The sequence below is a fragment of the Nomia melanderi genome, chromosome 1 (genome assembly GCF_051020985.1).
Source record: "Nomia melanderi isolate GNS246 chromosome 1, iyNomMela1, whole genome shotgun sequence".
NCBI classification, from domain to species: Eukaryota; Metazoa; Arthropoda; class Insecta; order Hymenoptera; family Halictidae; genus Nomia; species Nomia melanderi.
This window is the reverse complement of record NC_134999.1, coordinates 27,244,102-27,269,409: the sequence shown is the minus strand read 5'-3', so window position 1 is coordinate 27,269,409 and position 25,308 is coordinate 27,244,102. Positions and strand designations below refer to the sequence as shown.

Sequence of the window (25,308 nt, the reverse complement as noted above, 5' to 3'; positions counted from 1 at the left end):
AATCCCACTTCCTTATTCCATATTGGTGGCGCCACATAGTGCGAAACCGCTCAAACTTCTAACCAAATAGTACCAGACAGTCTCCACTAGGTAACGCCATCAAATCAACTATATCTGTCCTTTTCACTCCCATATGCTACTATTCGCCTCTCACGTTAGCACCATCGGTCAATGGCTTAACACTAGAACTTACCGACTGGGTCAAAATGACCCACTCGTAAATTATTCTTTTACAATTATTGAAAAAATAGCAAATGCTTCTTTGCGAAATTACTGAAGAAATTGACTTAGTAACACGCAAAATGAATCATAAGTCAATTGAAGTCTCAATAGCTGTAATATTAGAGTCCCCATAGAAAAATTTGAAAACTTCAATTTGACTGTTTAGTAGTGCTAGCGTTAAAAATGCACAGAGGCAAGGGGAGACGTCCAACTCACTGTGTTTGGCCCGATTGTTATGACGGCTCAGTTTCGGCGTGTCCTTGTTATTGGCCGACTGCATTTTTGATCTCGCGACTCGGCCAGTAACAAAGACGTGCCGAAACAGAGTCCGGACAGAAAACTGTGCGAACTCTAGATGGAAGGAGGCGAACTGTACATACGTTTCACTGTATCACGTTTCTTTTGTACACAAAAGAATACGAATAAAGCAAAGCATACGAATGTATAATGTATGGTATACATTTTAATTCTTTGCACTCGAGAGGTGACTCTCAGTCACCACTTGATTTGATACAGCAAAACTGTGAAGTAGAATATTTAGTATTCTAAATCAAACTTTGTATTACTATGTGAAATATTTAACTAAAATAGCCTTGTTGCTTAATTTGTCTGTGAATTATCGTTAAATTAGTTTCAAACAATGTCGTCTATGTTTCGTCGGAAAATGTTGAATATTTCCAGTGAAAGCTTTCGAATACAATGGGTTAATAGATCGACTCTGATCTTAACACGCTAAGCGCCACGAAAATCTTAAGCGTTTTCCCGGTGGGGGTTTCTTTTGTAGCAAAAAAAAAGGGGAATAATTATTAATTATTTGACGTTACAATATTTGCATTGCACTATTATTAACTTAGTTACGTTATTAAACATTTTCATTTCACATCAGTTATGTTGTATGTTTTCTTGATTATCTTGATTGTTTTCTAATCATTCAGAAGCGTCAGTCACCAATGACTGACATGACGCTTAACGTGTTAAATATACGTTGTCGCTATCAAAATAATAATCCTAAAATTAACTCTGAAGTCTTATCAATTTTCTTTATGTCAAATCATCCCAGAAATTAATCCTTTGCATCCGAGAGGTGACTCTTAGTCGGCATTGGATCCAATGAAGCAAAATTATAAACTTTAAAATTCAATTTTCAATTTTGTATTAGGTATCAACATGTGAACTATAGAAATAAAATAGCTCTTACCCTTAATTTATGTAAGGTTTTTTTTATGTTAGTTGTAAATAGTATTATCAATATTTCTGCAGAAAATTATGAACGTTTGTAATGAAAAATATTGTCCAGTGCAAAGGGTTGACAACATACAGGGTTTTGCACGCGCTTTTCGTGAATTTCATCGTAACAAAGAACGACTGAACACGTGACAAAATTGAAATATTTTTTGGCAACAGAATTGCACAACTTACCAGTAAGTTCTTTGACAAATATAAATAGCATGCATTATCCGGACATCTATCAGGATTATAATAAATATGTGCAGTCTGTGCGTCGGTTTGTTTCCACAAATGACTAGATGATCATGGAAGCAACTAACCGAATTACTTACAGATTTGAATTCCACGCTTGCGGGGCAAGCGATTAGTGTTCTCGGTAACGTGATAATAAAATATAAATAATACGATTGAACGATCAGTGGTTTACTTCAGTTTTACATTACACGTCTCGTTAAATATTACTTTCGACATTCTTCGAAGAAGTAGACGACCCGTGCGAATGCTTACACTCTGGAAGATTATTAAGAATTGTTAAATCGTTGCGTGCCCTTCCATCCACATCACGGTTCCAAATAATCCTCGAACCGTGGTACAACACCGGCTCGATTGTTGTTTTCTCAGAACTCAGAACGTCGGCGATTGTCAACACAGATTACAACATTTTTATTTGATAATTCTTGTTCATTATTTTATAATTAGACATCAGTATATAATATATATGCCATTCTTTAATATATACTTCATGAAGAATATTTCTTACGAATAATATTTTATATTCTTATCTGCTTTCTGGAAATTCGTAATTGATAATCCTGCCTAAGGTCTTTCTTACTCTCTTTCTCTTGTGCTTTCTTATTACATACATAGCGGTTAATTGTTAATAATTATTAATGTACAGAGGCCCTTAAGTAACATTTTCCCCGAGAACAATGCATTTCCGTGTATGTCTGGAATAACATGTCTTTGTGCACCACGCCGAAAGTGTCAGCGCCTTCGAGACAACTGTAGAAGTTCATTTCTTCTGGAAGGGGGACCGAGAACTGTTAGAGCTAAATAATCGAAATTTTTTCAGCGGTTGATGCTTGCCAGGTAAGATTATTTTTCTTCTGCCATTTTCGGGTCAAAACAAATTCTAAATTATCTGGGAGTTAATAAAATGAAATACGGATAATACCATGAAAAATCTAAATTGAAGTGAATCGAAAAAAATACAAATATTACCAAGGAAATGATGAATGTAACAATAAAATCAAAATAAAAAAAAATTATTTAGGTGCATCTGTTCCGATGGAATTCCAAATTAATGTTAAAGAATTATTAAGATTATAAAAATTAAAATATTTTTAAAACGAATATTTCTTTTCATTTTCGTAGAACAGAAAACAACGAAGTGCATCAAATGCGTTCAAAATTTTGCTTAGAAAAGTATTGCTCAAGTGCAATATGCCAGTTTTTAATTAAAATGACGTATTAGAGGCTGTCTTAGAGAATATTTAACGCATATATATCTTTTATTATTAAAATATCAAAATTTGTCTTGTAGGTCGCATGATTTGGAATGTGTTTTGTCTTTGATTCTGAAAACTATTTTCAACCTCTGCCTGTGAATACTGGCAAATATAAATAACAGACTATTATTCGAAAAATCTCTCATACATTTTACGACTCTTCACTGTTTACTTTTCAACCCTTCACGGAGGGAAATTAATTATAATGGACTATAATTTAAACTTTTTAGCACTCTTTACAGCTATACTTAATTCTCAAAAGTAAGAAGATAATAATTAAATAATACCAAAAAGAACAAACATGATTGCTAAGAATTTTAGAGTCAATATCATGCAGAGACATCACTCTTGCAGCATTAAATTGGAATTTCGAAAATTTGAACAATATTTAGATTTGAATAAAAGAAGCAAGTGAATCTTACTTGGCAAGAAACTTTCAGTGCCCTAATCATATCGGGCACCATCGCGACGAAAAATGTCCGGTTACTTTCACATTTCCGTTCGTCGATGCACCCTTCGTTATCAACAAGCTTCTCGTCAACTGCGACGGAGTTCACTTCTCGATTGATCAGTAAATGTTTTTATTATAATCTTAATACAAACGCTAACACAATATCTCATTTGTAACAATAATATCATACCGCATCGTATCGTATTAAAATTATAATAAATCTGAATTTGACACTGAGTTCATCACAATGAAACGGCGTCTCGTGTTAAATAGCCCTAGCTGATAGATATTATTCAATGTACCTTAATCCCTACTGTTCCTTTTCTCTTCTCCTTCGTTTACGCGTATACGAAGCCTCTAAAAAGCAAATAGAATCGTCGATTAGTTAAATCGTGTTACAAAGAAACGAAACGATCGTCGGAAACGGCGACGCGTCTTAATCGATGCGCAATGGCGTCCAGGAATGGACGTCAATTTTATCCTGTTCCATTTTTATCGAGAGACAAATACAACGAACAGCCATGGACTATCGATATAAATTATATTATATATTACACACGTAATTAACCCCTTGCGATCCTATTCGACTCGAGAGTCGCTCGATAAATTATATGGAGAAACGATACAAAAATTGCTCGTTGAAGAGAATGTACAACTAGCAGACAGCAGATTTTATGCGTTCACGAGAGACACGAGTGCATAGGACACGAAGCAGAGAAGCGTTCGTGAGAAGTTAAGAATGCTGTGATTTTATTTTAAACTTATTAAGATTCTTAACCCGTTGCAGTCGAATGCCACTGTAATAGCGATTCCGAGATTTGACATCTAAAATAGAAATACGTGCTCTAATTACTCGAATAATGAAAGATTAACGTACTTTCTTTCTTTTTTGGTATTTAATACTAGAACTACCGAGCGTTTAATACGATTAATATGTAATATTAATATTACATTAATATTTGTTACAGTATTTAAGTGAAACTATTCAGTGTTAAAATCATTTTAGGTATTTCACACCCTCTGAGATATGAATAATTGCGAAATAAGAAAACTGAAACTCATTTTGATGAGTGTGGTAGTTCCAGTGTTAAGACCTATGTAAAATTTACAAATTCTCGTCCGCAAAGGGTTAAAAAAAGACATCAGTGTCTCGACACGTGGCTTCTGCTTCTGTATCACTAGAGCTACCGAGCAGTCAAACTGACTTCTTGAAATTTCTCTATAAGAACTCAAGAGTGCGTCACTCAAGATTCCAGTTGATTCACAATTCAGTTTGCACATTGCTAAATTATTATTAATGAAATTGATTCTTCTCGGAGAAGTATCTATTATCTTTTCGATCCTTGTAAAACGAAGAAGTTACGAAAGAGGCCATTTTGACGCGTCTGATAGTTCCAGTGTTAAGTTACTTCGAGAAATGTTTCTTTCGCACAAAAGATCCGCTGTCCAACGATTAGAATAAGTTGACGCGTTCACGTTGCTCACAAGGTTTGAGTTTATTACAGTCAGGTGCCTGTACAAAGTTTACTCGAATGATTCTCGCAGCTCCCAGCTGTCCCGGCGCCATGTATCGAGCGGCGAAAATCATTGGACCGGTGTCTTACTAAGCAATACAATTACCGCAAAGGGTTACGGGTTCGAGGATTGTTAACAGTGGAAAACGAGATTCATTTCTAACCGCTTGGTATTAACATGATCGATCGAAGGAAGTTCGTCGAAGAAGCTCCGGTGAACATGCGACTAAGTCTTTTGTACGCATCATAGTGGACGCAGTGTGACATTGTACGATTATCACGAACAGGTAGTTACGATCGAAATTTTCTGAATGAATTTCAAATCTTCTCGCTAGAATTAGAATTTTCATTTTAATGGCGAATTTTCTAAACATTTCTTCTGGCAGTCAACGAGCCGAGTCGTTCAAAATGCAACCATTGTATTTAAGAGTTCACGCGATGAATTGAAATGAAATTGTTCTTAAGAAACTATAAATCAAGAAATTATAAAACTATTGGACTATAAATTAGATGGTAAGGGGAGACGTTTTCTTTATCGTAAGAAACGCTTGTTTTCAATGGCGAGTTACGGTATTACTTTAATTATTTAAATATTAATTTTCATTGCGGTCTTTGTTTATGATACGTTTTGCATTGCGAATGGTTCAGATTTTTATAAGATTTGTATTGTACCAAGTTTATCGAAAAGTCTTTTATTCAAGTTGTATTTTTAATACGCGTTCAGTATACGCGTTTCATAGAATTATGCTCCTACATATTCTATTAATCGATTAATGATTTCTACATAAAAATCTTTAGTTTGTTCTTTATCGAAATAGCTTTGTTTCCTTTCTAGCTTACCTAACGTTAAACTTTTAATTCTAGGTCGGAGTAATGAAAGATAGATTAATTGAAAAAAACCCTGAAAAATCTGAATTGAAATGAATTGAAAAAAGTACAAATATTACCAAGGAAATGTTGCATGTAACAATAACCTTTACGCTGTTTATATTAACTCGAATGAATAATCACGAAGTTCCCTAAAATTGCGGCTGACGGTTTATACAGTTAAAGACTAACGTAACGTTCTCCATGTTCACGGATGAATAAAGAAAGATTAAGTTCGTCGGAACGTTCTGTTATTAGAACTTGAATTTTAATTATTTATTAGAATTTCACATTAGTCATACTTTCTCGTGTTGTTAGACGTATATAATCGTGCACGTACCTGCTCGAAACAAATATATATTTTCTTAGGCTCCCGAAAGAAACGTTTTTCCTACCTTTTACCCAGGACGCGACGTAAATACGTGTCCGTCGCACATGTCACAGTGCTGTTGCGGCAACGTCGTGTTACCTATTGTTATATCAATGCCTTCGTATCGTTCACGTCGTTCTTTTAAAAAAAGATAACGCATTTGTAAGTCAAAATGGCCACACTGGCAATTTGGTCCAACAACTGGTTCTCGTGTAAGGGCATCGGAGTTAAAATCTGCCAATCGCAACCGTCTGCACACCTCCATCGCGTATTTACAATTCACGTGTATCGATACACGTAATACAACGTGCACCAAAAGAATCGGTACATCTCACATATTCAGCAAATAAAACGTCTTTCCTTGAAAAATCAATGGAATTCTAACGGCAACATCTAAAACAGACATCAGTGCCCTCTATGGAAAAGAAATCTTTTCATTCGTGGAAACTCGAAATACAATTAACCCCTTGCACTGGCATTTAGTGGAACAAAATTCGGGCTATAATTATAGCAACCGATATCTCACTCGTGTTATGACCTCGAATCTCACTCGTGACATTATGTTTGCTCCAAAATTGTGATTACGAGTGAGACTCGTCGAAGTACATAAATAAGTACATATTTACTTACTTAGTGCCAGGGGTTAATCTAGACACTATTTTCGTATATTTCTATGTACACGGATGAAAATTAATACCAAAGAACAACAACGATATTACGTTTAATTTGTATTCTCATTTCGAAACAGTTTCCATTTAATAGACAGCATTTCTCGTAAAAAGGTCACTCGTTCAGTATACGCGTGACATGCGTCCTCCATTTTGTTTGAGCCCGACTTCGGAGGGAACGAACCAGAACTGGCTGATCAAACTTAATTTAACATTCATTTCCACTATTTAGTTCCGTTATTCTCCGTGTATAGTTCTATTTTGGATCACAAACACATCGATGTTGTTTGTTTCCTTCAACTGTTATGCTGCTAACCTTTCGAATGTTACCAACATACGCTGATTTGTGGAAAAATTGATGTCTAATCAAATTTACCTACATACTTAAATGAAACTTCAATGAATCAATGAATGCTAATAGAATTTGATTTGCAAAAAGATGAAATAGTAATTTACTTGTCCGTTATATAAATAACTTTAGGTAGCATTTACATTTACAATATTTCTCATTCGGAAAGTTAACAGATTTATTTTTAAAAATTCTCAAGCTAAACTGTCCGGCACATTTTGCACTATCGATTCCCAAAACTTACCATTGTTTTTTTTGTTCGCGATCATTCGGTGGACAGCTTATCGTAAAACACGCAGACAATCGGGCGGGATCTATTCGTGAAACCGGAAACGGAGTCTGCGGAGACGTTCTCCTCGTGAGTTTCTTTGGGATCGTGCGAGAGCATGTGATAAAAGACGTCAAAGACAGACGGCATTGAAAGAAAGAGCATTTCAACGCAGAAAGCAACTAATTATTCGTGGAAATTTCATTTCTTGTAATGTCGTTTAAAATTTCGGAAATGTAATGTTCGTCACGCTCAGAACAATATTTACATAATATATATATATATGTATATATATATATATATATATATATATATATCTCCATACGTATATACCGGTGATAATCACATTCTATACGGTCTCGCGGTAACTGTTCTTCTTTTTTTCATTTTTCTCTTTTATTCACAGAAAAAAGAGACCGCGCGCTACCGACTGAATCCCTCGGTTCAACGGAAAGCAGAACTTAAATTCGAACGCACTAGATCGAAAGTGTGTCGACTTAAAGAATAGATTCTCGATGTTTCGATGCAACCTTTAGCAAACAGCACTGCCTGGATTGGTACAGATTTTAATTACCTCAGCCTTATTTAGTTTTTTTTCCTACAATATGTGGCATATACATATATGTTAAATATACATATGCATGTATACACATACTCACATATATATATGCATATACTTATAAATATACATACATACATATATATGCGTGTGTGTATGTGTGTTTGTATGCGAGTTGTTTAAAGTTGTCAAACGTACGACCGTGTTCGCAATTCATTTCTCGTTACAAATTACGCTTGATTATTTACCTATACGTTTCCCTAACACAATGCACCGATGCTGTACAATTAACGAAGATTCACCGTTTATCGTTCATACGCAAAGAGAGAGTCGTTTCTTTCACCACTTCTAAACAGTAGTTTCAGTTTTCTTTCTATTCTCGGTATTATATTTCATTTATCATTTAACATCGGTTCGGTGACTGATAATGACGATGACGATGACGATTACGATGATGATGATGATAATAATGATGGTGACGATGGTAATGATGATAACGATGATGATGATGATGATGATGATGATGATGATGATGACGATGATGACGATGATGATGACGATGATGATGACGATGATGATGACGACGACGATGACGACGGCGATGATAATGGTGATCGTGATGATTGATGACAATAATAATAATGATAATAATAATAGTAATAATAATTATTATTCATAACAATTTTAAAAATATTTCAGAATTAAACAAGAAATAATAAAATGACTATAATAGTCGATAGCAACTTAGAACATACTAAAAATACATTACTGTAAATAATAATAATAATATTAATAATAATAATAAGAATATTAATAAAAAAAAGAAATAACCTTGAATCTTTTTTTTAAGGGGATGGGCATGGTAATGGCGTGTATAGAGTCGTGGCCGATCGATTGCGTTATTTATTTATACACGGAGAATGAATTTGGATGCGGAGCTATCGGATTGAGAGGGGGGAGAGAGAATTACACGTTGTGGTGAAGAAAATGCCAGTAGTATAGCCGCCATTTTACTTTACTTCTGTTTTCCTAGATCACAGTCACATGTATGGCTGCTAAATCACGAAACATATTTCATCACCATTTTGTTTTTTTTTCTCTTCAACAGGAAGAAGAGGAAGAAGAGGAAGAAAAAGAAGAAGAAGAAAGAGAAGAAGGAGAAGAAAAAGAAGCGGGAGAGAATAAAGTGAGGCGAGAGGAAGAAAGTGTGAACGGTATGCATCGAAATCTTATCAATACTGGAAAATAGTTCACTAATTTACACAAGTACAAAATGTAATATGTATTCGGTTAAATTCTTTGAGGAGGGGCAAGTGCGAGAGACGCTCGATCCCTGTTCAGATCTCTTCCCGTGCATCGGAGATACGACTAAAACGTTGAAAATTATTTAAACGTTACTAGTATTTGTAATTTCACTTAAAACCACTCGAAAATATTCTGTATAATAAAATAATATACTTATAAAAAAAACGGGAAAAGAACGTTGAATAATACCTTTCGATCAAGACGACTCGTAGCTCGATGCGTGATCCACCGCCTAAATTCAATTCTCCGCGGGCTTGCACTTTTCAAAGCGTTAAAAATTTGTTTTGTTGAAAACTAATGTATACACCGAATTCTTAAATACTAAGAAAAACAAAAACTGATATTTTATGGTTTAAATGGTGGAATTGTTTGTAACTTTCGATTTCAGATACGAAAGTTTGACATGACGCCAAGATGGCGGCAGTCGTCCGCGAAAGATCGAAATTTAGTTAAACATTATTTTTCGCACTAAAACAAAAGATAACAACGGTAAGATGGATATCGACAATTGTATTAACGAAAAACAATTAAAAAGGAATTCGCCTAACACGTTTCACACGAAGAGATGCGACGATTAAATTATATTATCTTGTCCTTCTTTCTTCTCTTTTTCTTACACAATAAATGTACACTTTTGGAAAAAGGAAACGACGATCCCGAGGGAAAACGATTCGTCTCTGGAAGCGTGTCACGTTAAAACAAGAGCGGATCCGCACAGATCTCGAGTGTCTCATCCCTTAAGTTGATTCGCTTGCCTCTGGCGCATTTAACGCTCTCCATAAAAAAAAAACGAAAACAAAAATAAGAGAAACGATAAACCGGGAAATGGTAAGAGAGAGAGTAATGTAATCATATGTTATATACAAATAATAATTAGCCTAACACTGTAGGAAAAAGGGTTAACTTTGGAGGAAGGTGGTGGGGACCGTCCCGTGCGCGCAAGTGTCCATGACAAATTATTACACGAAGGCCTTGCAAAACACGATAATCTCCTCGCGACGATCGCTTTTGTATCGGTAAATCCTGCCTCGCTCCTCGCTTATCATCGATCATTATCAGCAGCTTCTTTTCCTTTTTTTCTGTTTTGTTTAAATCCTTTACTCTACAAATTACAATTACGCTACGCTCTAACCACTTCGGATGATACCCTATTATTTACTTGTATCATATGTACTCGATTAGTGTGTAATCCGTATATATATTTCTTGTTTCCTTCTATTTACAAAATATGTAGAATAGACATTGTTCCTATCCTAACTACAATAATGCGTGCCGTGGCGCGAGACTTTTAAACCTTTCAAGGTGCGCTTTTTTTATTATTATTTCATAATATAATTTCATATATTTATATATACATGCATATATTTATATACACACACATATATATATACACATATATTTTATATATCTATATATATATACACATATGCATGTATATACGTGTATATGGTCATATTTCTAATTACATAATCTATTTTACAGCCAAATTCAACAATCCCCGTTGAAATTCAACGCGTTTACCCGACAAACAGTTCGGACATTTTTGTTTTTCTTTCTCTGTAACATAAAAAGGTGATCATTGTATCGATAAAATTCGTTAAAATAAACGGATCGGAGTTGGGTGGTAGTTCTTTTTTTACTTTTAATGGAGTTAATCGCGAACGATGTGATGACCGCATAAAAACATCCCCGATGCCACCGAGCGCAAGGCGAACAGACCAATATGGCTGTTAGAGAGCGATAGTCTAAGAATGATTATTTTGGACAGAGAGCTGTGACGAGCAAAGTTCGCTGAAACGATAGTTAAGAGAATACAGGATGTTCGAATAGATGATTTCTTGAATTCGCTGTGGATGATTATACGGATCAGTAGCTCCGGAAATTAATTAGTAAGAATGAAAATGGTTTGTAATTTATTCTTTTTTAATAATAAAATAACAATATAAATAATATTAAAGTTTAATTAAGATCTTGATCTATGTTTTTGTAGAGTAAGGATTACTAGAAACGTATAAACATCTGTAGCCTATTCGTAGCACCGATTGAACAATATTTTTAAAACAATTTTCTGTGAGAAAGATATGATTTTGCCAAATACTTTAAAAATAAAGAATAATACGTGCTTAAATAGAAAGATCAAGCAAACAATGGTATTTCTTACAGATAAAAATAATAAAATTACAAAATAATTTATGTACATGCAGAAATATGAGACACACTGCTGTTATAAAACGTAGCTGTTAAATGTGAAAAGATTAAAACGATTAAGTATTTTTTCCATGGTTGTGTAAGTACTCGACTCTTCACATTTATTAGACATCTTTTCTCGACAGCCTGTATTGCTTAAACTGTGGTTGTCCGTTAGAACATTGGCCAGAGGGACAACAGAGGAACTCCAAGAATACTTTGCATTTCTTAAATTGCTACTTGTAAAATGACGATTGAACTGATGCCTGAGAAGCGACAATGTTCTTTTGAAACAAAATTGTGTTAGTAATTAATTTGAGAAAAAAAGGAAAATAAAAAGCGTAGAAAAATAAATAAATTTTGTTAAAACTAATCGAGTTAGTAAGTTGATCAAGATTTAAAAATTGATTGAGACTGAAAGATACAGAATATACTGATAAAAGAAAATATAATATAAAGCTATCAATATAAATGTTTGAATAACAGAAAAGTGCACGCAAACAACAATTTTATCAAACCAATTGTTACTATTACTAACATTACAAATACATTTCGATACTTTTGTACAGTGAAATAAAAATGATGTACTATAAAAAAAAACAATAAAATGTAAAACGGTTATTATATACATGTAAAATACTGCTTCAAAACAGTGTTTTATATGTATAGTAATTGCCACGTATATATAAATAACTAATCGACAGTGTATTATTTATAATGAATTTATATTAATTATTCATTATTCAGTTTATGTCAGCATTTTTCTTGGTTTGATATTAATTATTATTTATGAACGATATACCACTTTAAAAAGAAACAGTTATTTAAAAACATAAAATCTAAGATAAGAAAATAACTTGTATTAACAGAGTAGAAATTAAACAAAGCTCGAATGACTTTGTAACGATATGGTTTAATAAAACAGAAAACATTCATTACTAAACAAAGTAATCTTGGGGATTCCCTAAGTGTGAACTTATGCTCTTACAATCTCAGGATGATTATGAAATATTTGGTCGCTTGAAAGGAAGAATTACCACTAAGATATTTCATAAAACTCGAAATCTTAGAGACCTGGGAACTATGGCGACCACACTAGCCCTTAAATAACTTAATTATATGGATCTAGTGAAAGTATTGTTGGGTTCTGATATGAATGGTTCGTAGAGATTCATCCTACACACATAGGAAGAATACAGTAGCAAAACTGACAGCCGCAAGTACCAACTAATTATTAATATGTATTGCCAAGGCAGAGTCAATACTTCTAATTATAAATTCATAGTTCCTGTAAGTCTACACTTCCATCAGGTTCCAACAGTACTGGGTTGATTTAAGCGATGACGACGATAATGAATCTAATAAACAACAAATTCAATTAAAAGCATAATAGCAAAATTCGAATCGCAATAACGTATTCGATAAATTTCACATTAAATCTTCCCTAACTTTTACCTAACCTCGATGCTCGGTGTACGAATTGTTTAACTTTATATAACTATATTTCATCTAGGTTAAATCGCACGCATCGGACGACGGGGCAACAGATAAAAACAAACAAATTTGTCACGGCCAGAAAAAAAATAAAAAAAAAATACGGCCTGTTTAAAACCGCTTACGTCTAAATTGGCCCGAGAAAAAAAAAAGAAAAATAAAGAGGCATGCAGATCAATTCTAAAATTGTTGTATAAAATGTAAACAAACGCGTTGAACTTGAGCGGGGCTCTAAAAACAGTAGATAAGTACTTTCGAGAATATTGGAAACATATTAGATATTATCTATATCAAGTGGTTGTCTAACAATTAATTCTTTACTATTCAAGGGACTTGTTTACACATGCATTGCCCTCCGTTTGTCGCCGCACAATGGCACGATTTCTTTATCTCCACTGTTTTCTTTCTTTATAATCTATAGATCACCAAAAGAATGCTTTCATCTTTAAAATTCTTCAGACAAAGCATCATAGATACTTTTAAACTCTCCAGGTATATTCCATTTCAAGTTATGCCATCAAGGTGTCATTTTAATCTTTGCACACATTTATCTTCCCAATTAACATTACTCGATGAAATATTTCCAATAAAACTTACTCTGTTTCATAACAACACTTTACAGTGTACATAATTTCATTTAGATGGAGATTTTGTCCAGATTTCAAGGTGATCTCTTTAATCTTTTTTTATGTAGAAATATATATTTTTGTTTGACTGGTTGTCTCTCTCATTTCGAAATGAATTCATTAACTTATGTTGGTTCTTCAACATCACGATAGATTGCTAGAGTATTATATCATAATTATTTTAAAGAAATTAAGTATTAAAATTCAAAATCAGTACTTTTGGATAATTTCACTAGACATATATTCTGATAATATAATAAATTGAATCGTTATCCAAAAAGAAGTAACTTAAAAAAATTGCAGAGTGATACACTAGCATCAAAATGAGTAATGATACAGCAAGACATAGTTTAAATGATTATAAATAGTACTGAACAGCTTTGGTAGATTTCTTTGAAATACCTTTTCGACTAATAAAGTTTGGTAGATAAATGCGTGCAAAAATTAAAATGGATCACCTTGTATATGTCTACATGTATATATACATACATATATATATTATATATCTACATATATGTATATATAATAAACGTACCTGGTGACTGAATTACATAAATTTTGTGCAATATTTATCGCAGTTCTCATTCTATAATTTTCTTCTTCTTTTCATTTATATCACATATGTATATATATATGTGTGTGTGTATATATATATAAATATATACATACATATGTATGCGGTATAACTAAAGTATATAAACTCTGATTTCATTTTATAATGATTCATTAATTCTAATACTCTCTAATTACGATGTTCTCTTCCTCTTTCTCTCAGTACACATTCATACACATCCTACACACGCGCTCGCAAGTTCATTGTTCTATATCACACATACTGTCTCTCTCTCTCTCTTTTTTGTCTACCTGGATTTCAATAACATTTTTAACAATGTCCAACAACGGCTTAGGCCTTCCATAATCCTGCCAAGGTGTTTCGATGTACAAATATCTGTCACGTATTTCTTTTTTTTAAAATTGTACAAGTAAATATGAATTGTGACTTCATAATGTAATAAAATAATTTCCACGTTTCTATCAATTACCCTTTCATAAATCATCTTCGGATTTAGAATGCAGAACAGTATTGTCTTTTCTTCTGTGAGAAGAAAGCTCTTGTTTAACTCGAAACAGTTATATCGGTATACTCGTTCGTTTCATTTTCCTTTTCACTCAGTTATCAAACAACGTAATACGCTTAAGCCTGCAGAATTTTAGTCTCTAATTTACTAATGAGCGTAATCGTTGCTAAAATACATTTAAATTCTTTTACCACACAAACATTTCACAATTTTTACATATCATTGATCCGATAGAACACAGATACTCGAACACACGACATTGAATTCAACATCAGCTATGTTCAGATATACACTCGATTACTTCTTCGACTCTCTTTTTTTCTATGTACAATATGAAAATTCTACTGATATGTGTACATCAACTCACCTTGATATGCCTGTTTAAGTTACCTGCACCAGGTTACATCAAAGTTCGAATTGCACTAAAGCCTTGCAGCACTTTACAACTCGCGAAAACTTGTACATCAACAATTTTCCCAATAAAAACTTTCCTTTTTAATGGATAATGATGTACTCGTGCTGTGGAGTAAGGGGATGTATAGTATCACAGTTGGCACGTGGGTGCTAGCTACCACTACTGCTTACAGGCAGTGAATGTGGAGCTCCCATCGATGTAGGAGGAGCAGTCAATGGTCCTAAAAAGAAAAATGATTCTTTTTTACTGTTTCTATAACAGATAAATATTAGGTCGTGTAATATGAAATGTCGGATTTTGCGGAAAAAAGAAAAGCTTATTTAATGTTCTAAAAGATGTTTATTCAATCAAAATATGCTCTATTCGATTTTATACACTTCTGTCAACGTGTTTTTAATGAATATATTCCTTTTTTGAAAAATTCGGAACATTTAAAATTAATCAGTATTGAAGACATCGTTACATCGTTTTGAAACGAACTTTTGCAAATCAACTCTGTACTATTCTTTCACTCACGGTATTGTTCCCAAATGCCTTGTTTATATTTTGAGTAGATTGCACAGCATTATTTCTAAGTTTGAATTCATATAAGAAAATTACACGAATGTTGGCGGTATCCGTGTTTCTAAAAAATGAAGCAAGATATAGTTATTATACATAATTCGGAAAAAATGTTTTTGCAAAAATTTACTCTGATAATCGACAATGAAACTGTTTAAGAAGTTATATGAAAAACAAAGGAATAACAACAGTAGGAGTATAAACATTTATGAGTAAGAAAAATCCGACATTTCATATTACACGACTTAATATTTGTATAACTGAAAAATTCTTGAATAATTACCAGTTACGTTAGGTGAAGGCTCAGAAACAGGTAATGGACTAACCAAACTGTTAGCACTCATCGGTGTTGAATTAGCTTTTAATTTTTGTCTTACTTCTCTGATCTTCAATTGCAAACTTGTCTTATTAGGAAATATATCCGAATGTTTTGCTTGAAAAGCTGTAGTAGCTTGCGTTGAAGGGAAATAACCGTTTTCTTGAAATAATTGCATTACAAGAAGTCGACGTTGCTCCAATACTTTTCTATGACCACGTTCGTTCTCGCTTCTACCCATTCCGACCGAATTGCCAGCACCTCCTCCAGGTGTCTTTGGTGTTCTAGGAGAATTAGCGTCAACGTCTCCTACGAGATCGCTGTTAGCTCTGTATGCATCAACGTTGAAATCTGGACCAAAGAACGTGTTTCCTGTCAACTTAACACTGGAAGTTGATTTCGGAGTAGCGGAGACTGATGTGTCCGACTCGATATCGTCCTCATTCACTATTTAAGAATATAATTATTTTGTTATTTTTTAAAATATTAGATTATAAATATTCTTCCTTAAAATAATAAAATATGTAGTTACTTGTAGGCCTATGAGGTCCTTGTGCAGATTTTTTCCGGTAACTTTGCATTTGCATGGACGATTGTAAATTAGACGAGTGTAAGCCAGAGGTTACCACTGAACCATGAGCAGACGAACTTGCTGTATTTATACTGATTGCACTTGGACTTTGTATATCTTCTGGTTTAAATTCCGGTAGCGATGAAAATTTTTCTTGGAAATTGACTTGTTCAAGAACCCTGAAATTGTATGCGATGTTATAGAGATTTATGCACTGAAAATCATTCTAAATTTAAGGCGATCTATCAATACCTGTCCATTCCATCTTCAACATTTTTCTTGAAGAAAGATCCCTTTTTGGTGGATGGAGACGGTGAAGCATGAGATTCTGAGAAATTTTGTTGTTGCTGTATCTGTTCTGTGGCTTGAGATGTGCTTATTTGTGGACGATTGTCGCAATGTTGAGACGTCAGAGGCCCATGGTCTCCTGCATTCGATGTGGGAGGCATTGCTATGAAAATGTGATAAACCTTTCAGTATATATTTTAGAATATGGGTTGATGTAAAAATTTTTTTCTTCGAAACGAATAACTCCTGTTTTCTCAAACTATTATAACGTGTATAAAGGACACTTCTTTCTTCGGTTTTACTTAGTTTTAGATTGACTAGCGAATACTGGAGAGCTCTTCTTTTTATTTCTTATAAAAAAACGTCGAGACATTTTCATCAATCCAATACAACGTAAGTATATGTGTATAACACATAAATCTTCAATTTTTAATTTTTTATCTTATAAAATGTACTCTAGAATCCTACCCATTGATTGTCTCCTTTGCAATGGTGCTCGACCAAGTTGTGCTGGAGTTGGGGCAAGCATGAAGGGCCCTTTACTTGGACCTATATCATTATTTTGGATATCATCCAAGGAATACGATTTATTTGTGGAAATTTCTGTACTACCATGATTATTAAGAGGTGTATGAGGAGTATGTGGCGTAGATGGCTGTTTATGCTTGTCGTTTGTAGCGGGTAAAAGAATGTTCACCGTATCTTTCCTTTCTTGATCAGATTTGACATTAGTTACTGGAACAGAAAAGTAATTTTTAGTTTTCGTTATTTATCCGTATTTTGTAAAAGAAAAATCAGAATTATTGGAAATGTCATTGTGGCTCACCATAAAACTGAGCGTGATTATTTCCAACTTGGTTTTCATTCTTTTCTGGTTCTGCAAGGCGTGCTATTGGATGTCCAATTCCTCGGTAAGTCGACGTAGTGGAAGTTGTTGAAACCGAATAAGGTTTGCTCACAATAACACTTTGAGTTTCCATTTTATTACCAGAAATTAAACCTTGTGAAGGTATGTTACGATTACCAGCATCTGTAATAAATAGATAAATATATTTCCCGAAACCATGATGCAATATTAAAAGAATGAAATAATTAGTGGGAACAATAGAGCAGCCTGATTAATTTTTAATATAGCTACGTAAAATTATAGTAGAAAATAAAAAAAAAATTTTTTTAAATACTGAAGAAATCACACATAAAAATGTAAGGTAAATTATTATTATTAAAATAAAAAAATTAAATAAAAATTTATTTCTCATTGTCTAAACTTACCAGAGATTGGAATCTGAAAGTTACAATACATCCTCGGATGCTGCGGTGTTGGACCAAGGTACTGCGATCCCTGCTGCGGTTTGGAAACAGCCACCATATCGTTATCGAGCAATGTTACAGTGAACGATTGTTGATAAGGGACAGCTGAAGTAAGGGGGCGAAGAATAGTGCCTAAGGATTGCAGCGGCTGCTGTTGTTTAAACAGAGCCATCATGGATTTTCAAACAAACTGTCACTTACGTTAAATTTGTAACTTAATCAATGAGTTTATTCGCATGTGTATACATGAAACCCTTTAGAAAAAATGCAGAGTCCATTGCTCCCTCAATTCAGGTTTCAAAATTCAAAAGAAAAAAAAATTTAAATAATATTGCAATTAACTAAGTAGGCACGTGCGAATAGCACTCCAATTATACTTATCGGTACTATAATAATTATTAATACCTTACCATCGGATTCTTATTCATTTTTACATACCGAGTTATGTTTTCAAATTAATTTACGAATTACTTTACAACGCAAATATGAAAATACTATCTCTAATTACTTAGAAACAAACAAGTTATAACAATAATTCTTAAAGAAAACATAAATGTGCAAAAGTGTTTTCTATCGAATATATTAAGTGGACTAATTTATTAATTATTAAACGATCGATACAAAATTTGCAAATATTCACACATGCCTGAATAAAGAGGAACTTTTTAAGCAGGATTGCAGGAAATACAGGCATCACTTATGTTTTTATTTCGATCGGATCATTTTAGGTATCTACGTTACACTGAAATATATTCGATCGTTTACAGTCGTAATACTTACAGAATGTAGTACCGGAGCAGCCGTAAATTTAGGCATGTTCCTTCCATTTTCATGAATGCTTGCCACCAAATTGCTCATGCTGTACTGAGTACTGTACTGCTGTTCGCTGCTTTTTACTGGCTCAGGTTTAATAACTTTGGGGGATATTGGCATTGTTATGAATGCTCCACCAGTGGGTTGAAAACCGGACACTCCAGTTGGATTAACAGGACTGTGATAAGGGTACGTACTCGACAAAACAGACACCGTTCCACCTTTGTCCATAGAAGTGTGATGATATTTCGTTGTAGTTTCTATACTTGTTGAAGGTATTCGTGCTAAACAAACAGAGAAATTGAAGCAAACCCCTTAAATTAATTCAATTAATAAAAGTTAATTTAACAATAAGAATTAATTTATGGGTACAGTTACCCATATAATACTGCCGTACTAAGTAAAAGTGTTTTTTGATGAAATAATAAAACGAACCTTTTATTGGTTTAGGCCTGCAGGTAATTTCTTGCTTAACAGTCATCGCCTCTCTCTTTTGGCCACTGACAGGCGAGAATCGTGATTGAGTGTAACATTTCTTTTCACCGTCCTCGTCTTGTATGTCATTATCGCTATCTGTTAATTTATCTTTGCATTTCAAATCTATTTCAGGCTGTGGATCTTCGCAGATTACCATTTGATCTTCGTCCGATGCATTACCATCTTCATCCTGTTTTAAGTCGGACTCTGTGTTTTCGACTTGTACAGGCATTTCCATTATCCGATGTGTGTGTGACTGATTAATAACCTGAATAAAAAAAAAATATTTTTAATGTAACAAAGTGTAACTGAGACGTGTACTTGACTAGTGATAAAAACTAAATTATACTTCAATTGTGGGAGCATCATTGTATACTGTAGAAACAGGAACAGTGATTTCATCAGTAGCTCTTGGTGTTAATGGTACGTCATCTGTTGGTGGTCCCATGTCCGTTTCTTCTCCAGTACTATTTAATTTTCCTCGAGATTCGCTACCTTTAAAACTGGTCGTTGAAGATTTCCGTCTATCTTTACTACACCATTTCCAATCTGGATGTGCTTTAAAATGCGCTTCTTTCACTTCTGACGCAAGATCATGATACTTCTGCTTTTCTTCTGGACCTAACGCGTACCACCATTCCCCTAATATTTTAGACACAGTGCGATTATCTTGATTTGGATGTCTTTGGTGCACTACTGCACGGTGACGCTTCGAGAAAATCATAAATGCGTTCATCGGTCGGCGTATTCGATCTTTAGTCTGAAAATAACAGTATGCCGTGAAATAAAATTGTCGGTACTGACCTTTAAATTGATTCATTCTAAATAAAGTGTTACACGACAAGAATAAATTTTTATATAAGCATTAACGAAAAATATATAAAATAATTTTTTAGCCGATAGAATTCGACAATCAATTTTAATAAATATTTCAAATAACTTTAACTTACTTTAAGTGGACTCTGAGGCTCCTTGGAATGCAACGCACTAAGGGACTGGCTACGTCTCTTATTAGCATTAGCCTCTACCTCTGCGGGTGTTGTTGGTTCTGTTTCAAAAACATCATCGTCTTCCTCTTCTGCAGGAGTAATAGGATCTGGTCCTGGACCAGGTCCATCTTCACCAGGTGTACTCATACTTATTGGAATTGGAGGTGCACTCAAAGGTGGACTTAGGGCAGATGGTGGAGGACTCACTTCTGATTGATCCAGTACTGTCGTCTGCCAGGAAAAAGCTGCAATGAAATTTGTATATTAGTTGATAACTTTAACCATGCCGTATAAAAGTGTTAGCTAGTAAAATATTATTACTGCTATTTGTTAAACTCACTGCTCAATACATATAACATTGTGTTATTGTGTGTGATAGTAACTGTTTTATGAATCAAATGGGTGAAATATTTAATACCGCCATAAAAAGTTATCATCTTTCAAATGATTTGAAGTAGAATACAAATTATTTATTCACGAATATGTCATAGTACTGAAAGTGAAAATCAGACAAATCACCCTTCCCCAACATTAGAGTAACATGAAATATGATTTTTGTATTCGAGTCAGAGTAAGATGATATGTGATACACAGTTGAAGTATAAACAAAAAACTCATTAGTTGCATTTGTTGTAAAATAGTTAACGGTACATTGTTTACATTGCATGGATATTCATTTAATATGTATTGAATAAATAATGATTTCAAACAAAAACTGCATAAGAACATGTATATATCTATGTATAGATCCATTTTATAAGTTTATTTTATTATGATTACTTTATACTTATAAACTTTTACTAAATTTTTTACGAAGGTTGAAAATAGAAATATATTACTGACAATATATAGTGATGCGCGCTTAAATTTTATTAAAGTCCGTACGGATAAATTTTCACAATTCAACCCCACTCTTCTCCCATCGCTCAGACTTGAAGCTCAGAGGTAGTGGGCAAAGACAGACAACATATACAATGGAGAGGAAGAAAACAGACATACATCAAAAGAACGCCGCAACTTAAAGAAATAAACATGCAATAAGGACAATTTCATTTTCAATCATTTCACTTTACTTTTATAAATGTAATACCACTGGATAGTTAAAATTCTTCCCATTAAAATGAACCCAAGCAACGCGTAAATCAGACTAATTTTACCCGTTTAACATAAATAACAAAATTGAATATATGAACGTTCTAAATCGATCAAACCAATCTAATTTGCATCGCGATCGGAGTCATTTTAATAAGAAAAACCACAATAGTCCACTGGTATTATATTTCTAAAGATAAGATGAAAATGACTAAAACTGGAATTTTCTTTATTGCACGTTTTTTTCAGTCGCGATATACCTTTGAAGTATCGAGTTTCATCCGCTACTGCTTGACGTCCTGTGTCTATTTCGCTTGCGCTCGTTATATCTATTCTTTCATTTCGCTAAGCCTATTTTACATCTATCTCCAGAATGTTGTGAAATTTAAGCGTGCATTATTGTAAATATTAATAAACGTAGCGTATTAAAAATATTTTATGAAAATTACTAATGAAATAGTTCTTATGTTATCATATAATAGAAAAAATATTAAATATTAATACTCTTTTTTTATCACCCTTACCTCAATGCAGTTATCATATCTTTACTAAGAATATTAATATAAAGTATACTATAATCTGTAGACATTACAATTATAAAGTATCATATAATAATAATAAAATACTGTTATATACGTATTTATGTGTACCACTGTTAATTTACTTTACAACAATAATGAGAAGAATCGTACATTTTGTTTGGCAGTGAGAACTCAAACCTTTTTTCCAGTTGCGCACTGCATTGTTCAGTAATGATGGGGGATGGTGGGGCTGGTATGCAGGAGGAACTTCATGGCTGCCATCTGTGAAAGCCTTACTGTTTAGTCACATTCACTAATAGTATGATAATATTAATACGAAACGATGAAATTTAATTAAATGACATACGAATTTAACGAATTCATAAAATAAACTTCTGCAGTGTAGTAAGAATTTTTTCACTCATACCTGATGCCAAACTACATAGTAAGTATGTAAATTAATGTCAAATTCAAATATAACAATTTCTTTGTCTAAATGTTTCATGAAAATAATAATATATTGGTTAAACTATACATTTTTGTTGTATAAAAATAAAGAAAAACATACAATCATAAAACTGTAACATTTATACACACATATTGAAAAAATATATACATGTTCCAAACTCACATAGGACACCATTGTTTTTTGAATTTTCTTCCCTAGATGGTTGAGTTTTTGGAATTTGTATCAAATTTCCTGGTTGAACAATTACATGCTGGAAGACACTCGTGGGAGTTGATGGATTCGAAGCTTCTGTAGTAGTTGTCATTACTACGCTTGGTGGTGGCTGATTTCTCTGCATATCCATATGTGTGGATGCGTGTGTGGCTACTTTACTTGCCTAATAGAAACAATATTTGGTTATTATTGAATTCCTTATTTTATGTAATTGAATCGAATGTTTAACTTTTTTTTACTCCGTGCTACAGACACTACAGGGAACATTGGATAATTGCAAATCTCAACGGGACCGGAAGGTTGCAATTATGAAGAGGTAGAATCGAATCCACCCTAAAAACAAAGATTTTAGCATAGTGGATATAGAAAAGGACAACGCGAGTGAAGGAAAAAGGAAGACCGAGAATCGAAGCATTCGGCAACATTAAAGGCTCTCGATGAGTTTGAAATCTTTAACTCAAAAATCAACTTCTTTATTTTTTACTCTCGATGAATGAAATTTTCACCATTATGTTTGTTATGTTTTTCTAATTAAAATGATACCAAACACGACAGAATTACGTTCAGAATTACTTGTATAATAAGCGATTGAAATTTCAAATATAGAAAAGAAGAAAACGTTGAAATCGTCGAGTTCGACAATAGTCGGATCGTGTTACACCCTTCAACCGCGATCGGTTGTCAAACGCTATGGCGTGTTAAAAGGAACCTGGTGAGAATATGGTGGGGATGACGATGTTGCAATTATCCAATGTTCACTGTATTACAGGTACTATTACTTTTTATAATTATTACTGTATAAACGCATAAAAGACACATTAGCAAACGTGAAACTATAAAGTATTTTTAGGGCACTAAGTAATGTTGTGTCTTAAAATTACTTACTTGTAAAACTGACAATTTATCGATATGGACAGACGAAACGGCAGGCGACTGTGGAGGTTGAGACTGCGTTTGATGCAACGATGGTGGAAGCTGACCTAACTGATTCATTAATCCGGGCCTATATTTCTCATCTTGAGTAGTTATATGGCCTGCTGCAGATACATCCACGCTATTCTTTATTACCAGATACTTTTTTTCGTGTGGATGCTGCATTACGTAAATTGGCTGACTTTGCGTTTGCGGTTGTGCATAATCAACGGGCTGTTCCAGAGGCTTATGCAGAAGAGTTAAGTTTTGCGGAGTTGGCGCTGACAATGGCATATGAGGCGAATGAGATGGCTTTAGTATCTGCGAATTCTGTTCCGGAACTTCCGAATGACTTGGGAAACCGTTGTTTGTCGTGAGCGCATGTTGAAGAATTATGCCTTGTTGTTGTTGAGCTATAGTCGTTACAACCGAGGGGTGTCGTGGCGGAGGGCTTTGTTCCGACCATGAGAAAGTTAAGTTAGTGGGTCCAGGTATACCACGACTCACAGGAGAGATTCTTATCACGCTTGTTCCTATACTAGCTGGGACAGGGGCCGTTGGAGCTGACCGATTCGATCTGACCACTCGATTAGGTTCAGGTTTTATCACTTGTTGCTGATACTGAGTAAGAAACGTGGACTGAGTAGGTGAATGTTTCCATTTCGCGCCAGGTGAAATTAATGAAGATGCATTAGCAGGACTTGAAATAGGCGTAAACACACTGTTTTGATTAAGTCCCAGTGGTGGTACTGGAGACTGAATGATGCAAGGAGATATAGAAGACTGTCCTGTCGGCGATGAAAAAGCCGGGGTTGCCGATCTAGAACTTCCCAGAGATACTAAGACAAAAACATATAACACATATTAAAACGTTATTAAACAAATCGTTACGTAAAAAGATTTTAAACGTGAAACCTACCAAGCATATTAGCAGCTTCGGTTTCATCTTGATCAAATCGACCAGCTATTCTTCTATCTCCGTAATTTGGGGAAGTATCGGAATCTCTTGATGTCTCCTCACCATCCATCTTACTACTATTAAAAAGTATTATTTCAATAAAAGATACAGTATCATTACCGCTAATATTTGAGGTCATTTGGAAATTTTGTTACCCAGTAAATGTATTTGTTGGACCCCTAAGGCCAGATCCTTTCAAACTAAGATGACGAGAACAATATCCCCTTCGTTGGCTTTCTTTGGAACATCCTTCTTTGCTACAAAGCCGGCGCCATTGTTTACCATTGAACTTTTTTCTAACTCCACTTGGTGTAGCCACTACATCACCTTTTTTATATCTATGTGGCGTTGCCGCCTGAGATCTGTTCAACGATTGACAAAAAGTCTATAATGTTTTTCTATTTCAATTGTACTTTTAATTAGACATTTACAATAATAGTACCTGGGCGTGGCTGCTTGAGAACGAGGAGTTATACTGCGTTGTTCAACTAGACTACTGGTACTTCCCCGACTTTGCATACTACTCCTCTTACTGCTCCCTGATAATTTTGCATCTGTCAGTTGAACATACGCTTGAATTACGATACAGTACTTACTAGTATATGTTCAATAACATCTATATCAAATATATATCGTACAAAATCATATGTACCAATAAATTAAACAACTAAACACGATTATAAATAACAAACTTTATTTTAAGTACAA

The 25,308-nt window shown here is 33.9% G+C and overlaps 1 protein-coding gene across 2 annotated transcripts in view; it reads right to left on the bottom strand.

Annotated features, from left to right (window-relative positions):
- Nucleotides 1–1,851: 1,851 nt before the first annotated feature.
- cic (Putative transcription factor capicua) overlaps nucleotides 1,852–25,308 on the bottom strand; it is a 79,074-nt gene continuing 55,617 nt past the window's right edge. Inside the window, exons 7-23 of one of the 2 annotated variants that reach the window (XM_076369663.1) lie at nucleotides 25,043–25,154; nucleotides 24,756–24,962; nucleotides 24,562–24,677; nucleotides 23,616–24,481; nucleotides 22,680–22,893; nucleotides 22,247–22,330; nucleotides 20,397–20,680; nucleotides 19,796–20,206; nucleotides 19,405–19,714; nucleotides 18,937–19,253; nucleotides 18,118–18,307; nucleotides 17,672–17,875; nucleotides 17,314–17,580; nucleotides 16,810–17,008; nucleotides 16,519–16,736; nucleotides 15,954–16,433; nucleotides 1,852–15,329 (exon numbers count right to left, since the gene is read on the bottom strand). In XM_076369663.1, coding sequence (XP_076225778.1) covers nucleotides 15,259–15,329; nucleotides 15,954–16,433; nucleotides 16,519–16,736; nucleotides 16,810–17,008; nucleotides 17,314–17,580; nucleotides 17,672–17,875; nucleotides 18,118–18,307; nucleotides 18,937–19,253; nucleotides 19,405–19,714; nucleotides 19,796–20,206; nucleotides 20,397–20,680; nucleotides 22,247–22,330; nucleotides 22,680–22,893; nucleotides 23,616–24,481; nucleotides 24,562–24,677; nucleotides 24,756–24,962; nucleotides 25,043–25,154 — 4,550 coding nt within the window. In that variant the 3' untranslated portion in view covers nucleotides 1,852–15,258. The remainder of the gene's footprint in view (nucleotides 15,330–15,953; nucleotides 16,434–16,518; nucleotides 16,737–16,809; nucleotides 17,009–17,313; nucleotides 17,581–17,671; nucleotides 17,876–18,117; nucleotides 18,308–18,936; nucleotides 19,254–19,404; nucleotides 19,715–19,795; nucleotides 20,207–20,396; nucleotides 20,681–22,246; nucleotides 22,331–22,679; nucleotides 22,894–23,615; nucleotides 24,482–24,561; nucleotides 24,678–24,755; nucleotides 24,963–25,042; nucleotides 25,155–25,308) is intronic. The other variant, XM_076369670.1, reaches the window with a different exon arrangement.